The following is a 12072-nucleotide window of genomic DNA, read 5'->3' on the forward strand; positions in this document are numbered from 1 at the left end:
AGTAGGACCTTGTTGTTTATCCATTCTATATATAATAATTTGTACCTGTATCCTCCATGTCTCTTAATTGTCTTTTATGTTGTCAATTTCCTTATCTTTCTGTGCTGCTGTCCAGAAAATTATTTTAGATCTTTCATCCAGTTCATCAATTTTCTTCTTCAGCTGTGTCCACTCTGTTCATGCTTGAGTTTTCAAGTTCAAGAGTTATATTTTTAATTTGTGAACGATTTTTTTGGGGGGGGGGTCTTTTAAAAATCTGCCTAGCTGTTTTTTATAGTCTCTAGTTTTTTAATTCAGTATGTTCCTTTAACATTTCATACATTGTTAATTTATAGTCTTGTGCCTTATGTAGAATCTTGCAGTGAGGTTGAGTCATGCATGAATATGATGGAAACATTAGCATTGTCTCTTCTCCAACTTGGTTCCCAAATGTATCAATCATGTGTCCCCCGAAACTGAATGAAGGAGGTAGAGAAAATGGGTGGGACTATTCATTGCACAGACATTTTAGAGATTAAAAGAAGGCATAGCTATCTATCCCTCTTCCAAAGAGAACATCCTTGATACATTCAGCACCCAGGCAGCTCTGAGAGGAGAAGAGCCGTGGGTTAGCAACAGCTCTTCATTTAAGGACCCTGTGTCCATACTCCAATATAAAATAAAAAGTTAAAAAAAAAAAAAAGAACCCTGCGTCTTTGTCATTCTGACATTTAGCATAAAGCATGCTCTCCATGCAAAATGAAATCATGTCAGATTCCTCGATTTTTCTTCTTCTTCTTCACATGCATTTTTCAAAGTAATTGTCTGCAAGACTACGGAGATGAATATTGGGGTAAACCCCAAACCATTCTCTTAGGTAAATATGCCAGAAGTAAAGGTAGTAGCTGGTAAAGCAGATATCAAGAAACATGATACCTCAAGAAATCAGTTTTACAAAGTTGTAAAACTTACACATATACTACTATTTAATTGGCTTTAGTTGTTCCTTCTTCATTTGATTCCATGATCGTCTAGGGAAACTTCAATTATTCTCTAAACCCCACATGATATTTCTGCATAAACTGTTGTTAAGTAAATGAATGCTTGAATAAGATTATCAGCAAGACTCTATAAATGTTACTTTCTTGGTAGGTACTCCTATTTTATTTCCTAAAGGATCATAAAAATAAATGAGGAAGAGGGCTTCCCCGGTGGCGCAGTGGTTGAGAGTCCGCCTGCCGATGCAGGAGACACGGGTTCGTGCCCCGGTCCGGGAAGATCCCACATGCCACAGAGCGGCTGGGCCCGTGAGCCATGGCCGCTGAGCCTGTGCGTCCGGAGCCTGTGCTCTGCAACGGGAGAGGCCACAACAGTGAGAGGCCCACGTACAGCAAAAAAAAATAAATAAATATATAAATAAATGAGGAAGAAACAACTAAAGACAATTAAATAGTAACATGAGTACTTTCCCTTTAACTGTCTCTCCTCTTTAGAGGGTAGTGAAGATATGATTTTGTTATGACATGTGTATCAAAACTCAAGCAGCAAATACATGGTATATTAAGAAATCCCGACAAACAAATTCTGTTTGGATTCACACCGTTGCGTCACCTGGGCAAGTTCACATCACTTTCAGGGTACTGGGGAGAGGAAATGAGATACTCACTGTTAGGCACCTATTATGATAAGGCAAAGAGTAGACTTTCAAATAACAATAGTTCTCTTGCTCTTAAAGACTGGGTCTTCTATGATGATTTTAAGACCAATATCTCACTTTTACAATTCCATAGGTGCAGCCCCCTGCCAATGCTGAGAATGAGAAGACCTGGCAAGAGATATCACATGAGATCAAGAAGGTATTTAAGGTTGCTGTAAAACTGTTATATGAAAAGAGGAAAATGAAACACAGCCAAGCCAAGAGGTACCTGTTCTCAGGTAATTTTTATGCATCTTCAGTAAACTGAGGAATAGATAAATAATAGATACATTCGCCGCTTCCCTTTTATGGTTCTGCAAATTTAGTTGTATTTACTGCCCGATGAAATTTAATTTTTCTACATGTTTCCACCTCCTGGGGAGGCAGGTATTCTTTTTATTCAAAGATAAGCCTTTACTTAACTTGAGGAATTCTCCAAAAATGTGACTTTAAAAGAACACAGAGGAGGCTGGATATAATAGACCAGACTCTGCCACTGTTTCTCAGTTGAGCTGCTCATTCATTCACTCAGCAAACACTTATTGAGTGCATACCATATGCCAGGCACTGGGACTACAACAATGACAAAGCAGGCAAGGTCTCTGCTCTCCTGGAACTTACTTTTTTAGTGGGGGCAGCGGGGATAAGTGATAGGCAATCAGATAAATGAACAATATCATTTCAGAAAGGATAAGTGCTCCGAATAAAACAAAACACAGTAACAGTATAATAGGGACTGATGAAGGCTGCGGGGGGTCCAGATTTAGATGGCGCAGGCGGTAAGGAAATGACTTTCGAGCCAAATGACAGAACGAATCAGAGCCGGCAATGCCATATCTAAAATAGAGAATTCCAGGCAGAGGGATTACCAGGTTCAAGGTCCCTGAGACAGGAATGTGCTTAGCAAATTCTAGGAGCAGGAAGAAGGTAAAAGTAGCCAGGCTTGGAGGAGGAGAGATGAGATCAGAAGGTGGGCACAGGCCATAATAAGGACCTTGTGTTTCATTCTGCTGTCAACAGAAATAATCAATAAACAGTCTCTAATAGGAATAGAAAAGAATTTTATTTGAGCCTGAGGACTATAGCCCAAGAGACACAGATTTAAGAAGTACTTAAACTGTGTTCCACCTGACTGCAAAATGGGGGAGGTTCATATAGGCAAAAATCACAAAGTTACAGTTAGTCGTCCCATGAGTCATTTATCAAGAATCATCATTGGACCTGGCAAGAAGTCAGGATGCTTGTCAAATAAGGATTGGTTGGGGTCTGAAGTGGTCGCACAGGTACAAGGGGAGACCTTGAGACCTAGGCAGATGCTAGCAGATATTGTTTTAAGAACGACAATATCCTTGTATCCTTGAGTCTGATACAGCTCAGAGAATTCAAGTTCTCAGTGATACAGGAACATGTCTGAAAGCACATCCCAATGGCCACCCGGCTCCATTTTGAATGCCTCAACCACAGTTATTCCGTTTTGATTTTTAAATGGTTAAATCAGATTTTAGTGGTTAAATCAGATGTACAATGCATGTTTGACAGGCCAGAAGACAGGCTGTTGTAGTTAGCATAAACGTCAATCCAAACCATGTGTAAGCCAGAATGACTTCCCATACCTGTGACAATTTCTTCCATCACTGGGTAAGATGGGAAGCCATCGGAGGTTGGGAAGTAAGGGAGTGGCAGGATCTAATTTAACCTTAAAATAAAAGTCTCCCCAGCTACCGAGCAGAGACTCACTTGTGGGCCTTTCTCAGCCGTGGAAAAGAGGCTTTATTTTGAGGAATTGCCCAGGAAACCACATATCTGAAGAAATATGTCAGTCACAGTTTCCAGGGGACAAACACGCCTGGGTAAAAGTAATCAGTTAAGTAGCATTTATTTTGAGAGTTGATAGTAAAGAATTATTGAAGAAAAAGCAACAATAGTTGCATTTTCAGACTGGTTTTGTGAATGGTGTAGCAAAACGTTTGTGAAAACCGAAGAAGCACTTGATATCATTCTCCTTGGATATACATGTATTTCAAGCTCAGAGGAATTATATATAATTTTGACAAATTCATTCTCCTGACGCTGTCAAAAAATTAGGTCTTATTTTAGTTCTCCCTAAAAGTACTAAAATTGGCAGGAATAAGTACTATCTTTAGAATATACAGGTTAACATATATCCTTATTCCTTTGGGATCTGTTTGACCCATTTAGAAGCCCTGGTTCTTCATCTTTATCAAGGGCAGAACTACCCAGTTTTTAAAAATATGCTGTATTAGGAAAAAAACACCAAGAGCAAAAACTTTCCTATTCCTGATGTAAGAGACACCAGTTAGGGGAGGGTATCCTCTCGCTTAGAGTCAGACAGCTCAAGTGTTCAAGTATTCATCGGCAAACACTTTCTCTTAATTTTCTCCACACTAAAGAACATGGTCCACATGGATAGCCACATGAAGATTAATAATCTCATACTATGTAGTACGAACTACTACACGAGGACTATTTTCTACTTGGGGTTACATCTTAAAGATATGCATGATCATGAAATTTTTATTTACTTTACATTCCAAACTCATTTTAAGACAATGTCTGCACAATGAAAATTGCTGAAGAAGGGCCAACTCTTTGAAATGAATAGAGTATATTTGTTTTGTGCCTGTCTCTCCAGCCTATCAATAACCAATGTTGTGGTTGGACCAACCCTTGTGCTTCTTACTATGATTGCAAGATACCCTTTGGCAATCACCATCAGGAAAGTTTGAAAAAATAAAGCCTTATTACTCACAGGAGCTGGCAATTACACAGCACACCTGGGGCCACACAGCAAGGTCACAGAGAGAGAGAGAGAGAGAGAGAGAGAGAGAGAGAGAGAGAGAGAGAGAGAGAGAGGAGGGAGGGAGGGAGGGAGGGAGGGAGAGAGAGAGAGAGAGAGCGCGAGCGAGCGGACATCGGGGTTTTGCTTTTACCTGGGCTCACTCTTTATTGGTGAATTTAAAACATAAGAGCGGGAATTTAAAGCACAGGAAGAGAAAAAAAACAAGTGGCCCAAAATTTCAGTGATTACTGAAATCAACCAAGATCTCTAAAACAAAGGAACCTCAGTGAGTGGAGGTGGCCTGGCTCTGTATGTGTGGTTGTTGATGAGTTTGTTCAAGATAGCCATCATTGAAGTGGATGCATCAGCAATCAAAGCTCAAGTCAGACACATATTACAAACAAACAAACAAAACCCCCCCAAAATGTCAGGGTTTATGCTACAATAGTACTTTAATATTTTTAAGCAGACCAGATAGAACCTGGAAATGTGTACTATTTATATTTGAATGTATTTTTTCACAACACTTCCAGTTTTATCTTTTTAAATAACAGGAGAGGAAGAGAAGTAAATTAGACTCCAAAACAGTGCCCTACTGTGAATGCCACAACTGAGTGGTCTTGGGAATAGTAGAGAGCTGAATGTCTCATGAATGATAGCTGCCAGGGCTGGGAATCTCCCCCTAGTTTTACCTTCATCAGGTTCTGTGATGGTTAAACTTTAGGATATTAAGGAAAACGCAAAGACAGAAAACAAATACATTATTCTAGTAAGGGGGAAGCTTATAATATTCATTGACAAATAAATATCAGAAATTGTTATTAATAAAAGTCCCCCAAAATGTTGAGGATGCACTTTGCTTCTAAAAATAACTCTACAGAGTTGATTTTGTCTCACATGGCTCATTTATTCAGGGATATTTATCAACCAGACATTCTTGCATACAGCCTCTTTTTATCCCCCTGAGTCAAGCTTGGATGGGCTCTACCAGCTTGATTTGTCTGTAACTCTTTTCATGTTGCATTTATGATCAACACGCCTGATTGGCACTCTGTTTCCATAGAGGTGATAACAAAGTCAGGTTACAGTTGGTCTGTTTTCTGGGAGTCAGGGGTGACAGTACATATCTCTAATTATCATCCATTACATACAGATACTGCAGGTGGATCACCTCCTTTCTCTTCATGTTACTCGGTATACAGCACTGGCTAACCTAGTGTGCCCCTAGCATTGTACCCAGATGGTTGGAAAAGAGATGGGCCAAAGGCTGCTTTCTGTGGGAGCTCATAATGTCCAGATTTCTTACATCTTCGCCTGTCTACATTATAACAAGTTCTTAATCTTCTATAAAAAGAAGAGTAGATATATGTTACAAAAGCTCCTTTAACTGGCCTCCTGAACCAACTTGCCTGAATAAAACCCTTTGTAAAACATACTGATGTGAGGGCTTCCCTGGTGGCGCAGTGATTGAGAGTCCGCCTGCCAATGCAAGGGACACGCGTTCGTGTCCCAGTCCGGGAAGATCCCACATGCCGCGGAGCAGCTGGGCCCGTGAGCCATGGCCGCTGAGCCTGCGCGTCCGGAGCCTGTGCTCCGCAACGGGAGAGGCCACAACAGTGAGAGGCCCGCGTACCGCAAAAAAAAACAAAAAACAAAAAACATACTGATGTGAATGGCACAGCTCATTCAACACTGGTGGCTATACACATGTCTTTTTTACTTAAGTCACAAATTTTTATCAATTGCTATCATTACTGGAAAAAAACAGTATCACAGAAGTTCTGCTAAAAGGCACCATTTTAAAATAAAATTCCCACCTTCCTTAATAGTTACTCTAGAGAATACATCTATGTTCTAGGTTTTGCTCGATGTCGGCGTTTTGGCCAGCACATTGAGATGTTCTCAGTTACGACCAGACCCATCCCTCCCCCCATGTTTCCACCAGATCCCAGCCCAGTAGTCACCCCCTTAAGAGAGCCTCCCCTGACTTCTCCAAGTGGGTTAGACCTCCAGGTGTGTTTGCTCTCATGGCACCATGTTATTCACCTTCATGGGCCTAAAAATAATCATAATACATTTGTGGGACTCTGTGATTCATGTCTGCCATCCTCCACTGGACTGTAAGCTTCATAAGGGTTTTTTTTTTTTTAACATTCTCAATTTTCTCTTACCATTGTATCCTAAGAAACTAGCAGCGTACCTGGAACATAGTAGATGCTCAATTAAGACCAACCGGATGAAGAAAAGCAGAAAGGCAGAGGAGGAAGGGAGGGCAGCCCATTTTAAAAGCCTGTTTGCCTTAAAATTCATTTCCATTGGTTTAATTATTTTAGTTATTTTTTATTTGACTTCCCTAAAACCATGCGTAAATGATATTTTTATTACTACTGATCCAATTTTCAATGTTCTTATGGGGCCTCAAATGATTTAGAATGCTTATTTACTTTTATGTAAACATATGTATTGTAAGCCCTAACATGGTTTCTCTCACAAGAAATAAAGCTACAAATTAAGTCATTTTTCTGTACCTGCTCTGATGGATATAACGGTATTTAACAGTGACATGGATAATGGATAAATAAAATCAGCACAAAATTATATTTTGAACCCGTTTTTATATTTTTATTTCCACGTATCTGTCTGGGGTACAATGCATCTCAAACAAAATGGTGAAACCACGTTGTAAGGAGAGACTGAGAAGGAAGCAATAGACTAGATACATCACTTGGCCTCTTCCTCATTCTCTCCTGGCCCCAGTCCGTGCCTGCTCTCCACTCTTAGAACTCCTGAAGTCTGGGAGGGAAGCCAAACAGGAACTTAAGTGTCAACCGTAAGCTTGGTATGCTTTCTTTCTTATGCTTATGTTCCCTCAGGTTGCGGAGGAAATTAAATCATTTTATTTAGAACCCATTGTTCTGGGCTCCAGGCTGTTTAGGAAAAGACAAATAGGAAATTAAGGAATTGAGAAATTATTCTAGAGACGACTCTGCTACACACTATAAGCAAAATAAACTACCACTAGTGACTTGAGAGTTATGCGCTCGGAGCGTGGGTGTGTTGCATCTTTGTTCTAGACAATAAACTCCTTGCTGTATTTTCTTTCAGCTATAGAGGATGAGTTTGACTTTGCTCTAGGGAAGCAAACTCCAGCATTCCTGAAGAAATGTGTTTGCTATATTAGGAAAATTGCTAACATTGAGCGTTTCGTGAAAATCCCGGAGATGGGAAAATACATGGATATAACTGGAGCAGAACCCAGGATTATTCGGGACCCAGAAGCCCAAGAGAAGCTGATAAAACTCCGGGATGAGTTTATTCCTACCATTGTTGCATCATCTAATCTGAGAGTGTACACATCTGTTACTCATTGTGACATGAAACTAGGCTATTCCCAAGAAATAGAAAACCATTACATAGAAGGACTCGGTAAACAATTTTATGAGGACATGATTGACATAATTCAGGCCACGGTACAACAGAATTTTGACACAGAAACGGATACACTCTACGACGAAATCCTTCAGCATTCATCACTATGTAAAACGTATGCCTCCTTCTACGAGTACAAATGTGAATCTCTAAACATCGTGCATAAATACATTCTTCCAAGCAAAACTGGGCACATCAACCCTCTTGTTATATACGGTGGACCGTGCACTGGGAAGACCCTTCTGCTAGCTGAAGTAGCAAAGAAGGTAAAAGCCTATTCTTTTACGTGTATATTTGTAAAAAATTTTACTTTGGGGAAAAGATCAACTGATCAAATTCACTTCCATTTTCTGTGTTTACCATGCAAATTATAATCGGTCCTTTAGGAACGGATACTTCAGTGTTTCTCTTTTGCTGGTATAACAGTTATACTGAAAGAATAAGACTCACGGGGTCCTATTCTAGAATAGCTTTGTTTTGTCTCTTACTGTTCAAACTCATGTTATGGGGCTAGTTCTCACCTAGATAGAAACTAGGGCAGATCTCACAACTCTTCTCATCACTCTCAGCAATGACAAGCACTCCAATCACTTCTGGATATTAACTCCATCTTAGTTCAGCAATTACTCTGTCCAGTCAAAGATGATAATTAAAACTTCAGTCTACATCTCCCTGCCTGAGCTGAGGTCGACCATACACAAGGCACCTCCAGTGGGAAATAGGGACATGGACATTTTCTCTTTTCTTTCAGCACACAGCACTTCTTCCCCTCTGTCCCTAACCCCAGCTGCATTCTGACCCCTGCAGGGTTGTGGTTTAGGGGATACATCCCCTAAAGGTAAGGTGGCCAGAACATTCTTATATGACCAGTACTGTTCTGACCTGGGTTCGTCACTCTGGTCCTGGCAGGTGTTTAACACTTCCGTTTCTTCTGAGGTCTTTTCATGGTTTCCCAAAGGTCCTTTCCCTCCCCCATCCCCCTCCTTGTCCTCACTGAGCATCTCTCACCTACAGTTCCCTAGGGTGACACAGGGAACTGCATTGCTTTTCTATCTAGCTGGTCACCTCCATAGCTCCTAGGCATCCAGCAACACACATTTCTAGTATCTTTCTGCCAAGAGCCTCTCCACAACCCAGCAAACCCCCTTAGACCTGGGAAAACAGAACCGACAGAAACCCTCGTCAGCTCACGCTTGCCAGTGGCCCACATATGATAAATGGGAAACACTCAGGTATTGTTTTGCCCTGAGAAACTCCAGCTCCAATACGGCAGCTCTCTTATCACTCCTCCATCAGAGCAGCTAGCCAGCCTCATTCACTCAACCTCCATATTCCTCAGATGTCATCAGATACAGATGGCCATGTCTCCCAAGCCCTAGGGGGCATCCTGAAAGTGGTCCATTGCAGCCCCTTTCCCTAGGCTAGAAGTGAGGGGTGGGCATCTCTCAGCCCTCCCCTTTGGGAGTGGGGTGGTGAGAGATACAGCCCACGGCATCCTCATCTCCCACTTTTTTCTTGGCCTCTTGAATCTCTTTTTCAGGCTGGAGGTGGGTAGTCCATCAAAGGTAGCAAAACTAATTTTCAAAACTCCCTTTCAAGTCTTGCAAGATGGGCCGGAGCTTCTATCTGAATGTGGTATCTATTGTCTAAACTGGCTGACACTAGTACCAGTTTTAACCTCCTGTTACACTTGCTATCAAAGTCTGATGGTTTATATTATCCTGGTGTTACTTCAGAATCTTTGTATTGTTCTTCCCATGGTCAGTCTCTTACGAACAGATCTTTCTTTAACTTTGTGAACATTCTCATGATTTATCACGTGCTACACAATTTCAGGTAGATCATCTTGAGGACGAGAACTGGAACAATTGTGTTGCCCCTTATGGGGGGATTACGTTCCAAAGTAAGGTCACAGGAGACAATCGGGTGTATCAAGCTTATTGGGTTGGCCGAAAAGTTCATTCGGGCTTTTCTGTAACACTTATGGAAAAACCTGAACGAACTTTTTGGCCAGTCCCAATACTTGAAAAGTCCTGAGGAAGGCCCATTTACAATCTCTCTACCTGCCAAGCCCAGCTGCTGGTTTTTCTTCTTGTGTTAGGATGTGCTTTCTTTCTTTAACTGAACACCCAATGAAATGGCAGGCTTACACTTTAGGGACATGTTGCATCAAAATAAACGTGTGCATGTGCACGTGTGTGACTGTCTGTCTTTGAACACTACTTTGTACATCCATCTTCAAACTTTAGAATTATTCCAAGGAAGCAAGATAGTAACACTACAAGGGGAACTGAAATCAAATGAGAAAACATTGGTGTGTCCATTTCACCCTCATTCTGGGGCTTTTTCCTTGTGGAGCAGGGGAGGGTAAAGGTTGTTGGAGGAACAATGTGCATGTGATGCGACCCTGTGTGTCTAGCATGGGAGTTACATGATGTGTGCTGATGTGCCTGTATACATACGCAGTTCCCGTGGCCAGTGTGGTGACAGTCAGGTTTCTGAGCTCTCGCTGTTGCGGATATGTTGTCCAACCACCAGCTCCCCTGAGGAGGCTTGCCTATTTCCAGGTCCCCTGCCTGGACTCTGCCTGCTTCTCCTCCCTCCTGGGGAACATCTGCTCCCCCCACCCCCTGCCACCCCCACCAACAACAACCTGTGCTCTCATGAGCTCATGTTCCTGGTAAGGATGCAGACAGGCATCCCGTGTTTATCTCCAGGTTACCTCCTGTGCAATCGACTTCTCCTTGGACGTGAGCTCATGATCAGAGGGCCATTCTTTTTTTTTTTTTTTTTTTTTTTTTTTTTTTTTGCGGTACACGGGCCTCTCACTGTTGTGGCCTCTCCCGTTGTGGAGCACAGGTTCTGGACGTGCAGGCTCAGGGGCCATGGCTCACGGGCCCAGCCGCTGTGCGGCATGTGGGATCTTACCAGACCGGGGCACGAACCCGTGTCCCCTGCATCGGCAGGCGGACTCTCAACCACTGCGCCACCAGGGAAGCCCCAGAGGGCCATTCTTTACAGACATCACACATCCCACAGCACGTGATTGGGAGGAGGGAGGACGATGCATATAATCACCATAAGCCATCCACATAGGGACAAACAAACTGTCTTCTGTTTCTGATGTGCCACCGAAGGACAGCTGTAAAATGGCAACATTACCTTCCTCCAAATTAGCTTCAAAGGTTTGGGCCAAACACCGACAATGAGTTGCTTATTTTCCTTAACAGTTCATTCTGAAACTGACATCCATGAATCTTTTCTAAACTTACTCATACGTTAACCTGAACTACCAATTGGGGAAACAAGTTTCATAAACTTACTTCTTAATGTGTTAAATAATATGTCCTTTTCTAAGAAGTATCCTCGGTGAGTTCCAAGGATTACTGAATAGTATTTTCTCCCTAAAAATATACTTTGGAGTGTTTTATACTTTGATCATATCCCTTTTTGTCTTTACCTTTCCAGACAGAAAAATATTAAACCTAGCACCCCCCTCATATACTTTATCTCTTTAACTATACAATTTAAAAAGGGACAGTGGCAGAGACAGAACACTAGAATGAAGGTCAGATATGACTTCTACTCCATTTTCATCTCTTGGTAATCATTTAACTCCAAGCAAGCTATTTTTGGCCTTGGTTTCCTCTTCTGTTACATGATACTGTAATCCCATGTGCCCTACAGAGAGACAATACGAGGCCTGATGACTGCCTGTGTTATATAGTAAACTGTCTGTTATAAAGCACAAATTCAGCAAAACTCGTTTAACCAGCATTATATAGATTTTTATGGTAATGATAAAAAATAATCATAATGATGACCCTATAGCATCACAGTAAAGTGTCTCTGAATCATACAAGATTATATTCAGTATCATTTTAGTGCTGAGTATTTTTATTGCATTCTAATTAACTGGAAATGTGGTCAGCCACATATAGAGCCTTATGTGATCTCAATTAAGGAAATTATTTGACTCAGTATAATGTGTAGGTCATTACTTAATCTATTCATTAAACAAATATTCACCAAGCACCGACCATGTGCCAACAACCATGCCAAGAAATGGAAATTCAGCGATGAGAAACTAAGCATACTAGATATTCGGGTTTACGGTTTGTGAAATGCTTTGTAACTTTTAGAATACAAGCTAAATTCTGCCTTTGAT

The 12072-nt window shown here is 41.4% G+C and overlaps 1 protein-coding gene across 1 annotated transcript in view; it reads left to right on the top strand.

Moving 5' to 3' along the window:
• The window catches only part of NWD2 (NACHT and WD repeat domain containing 2), a 205457-nt gene that overhangs the window by 186931 nt on the left and 6454 nt on the right, over positions 1-12072 (top strand). Inside the window, exons 5-6 of the mRNA XM_067735694.1 lie at positions 1770-1914; positions 7581-8170. Coding sequence (XP_067591795.1) covers positions 1770-1914; positions 7581-8170 — 735 coding nt within the window. The remainder of the gene's footprint in view (positions 1-1769; positions 1915-7580; positions 8171-12072) is intronic.

Source organism: Pseudorca crassidens, chromosome 4 (assembly GCF_039906515.1).
Source record: "Pseudorca crassidens isolate mPseCra1 chromosome 4, mPseCra1.hap1, whole genome shotgun sequence".
Lineage (NCBI taxonomy): Eukaryota > Metazoa > Chordata > Mammalia > Artiodactyla > Delphinidae > Pseudorca > Pseudorca crassidens.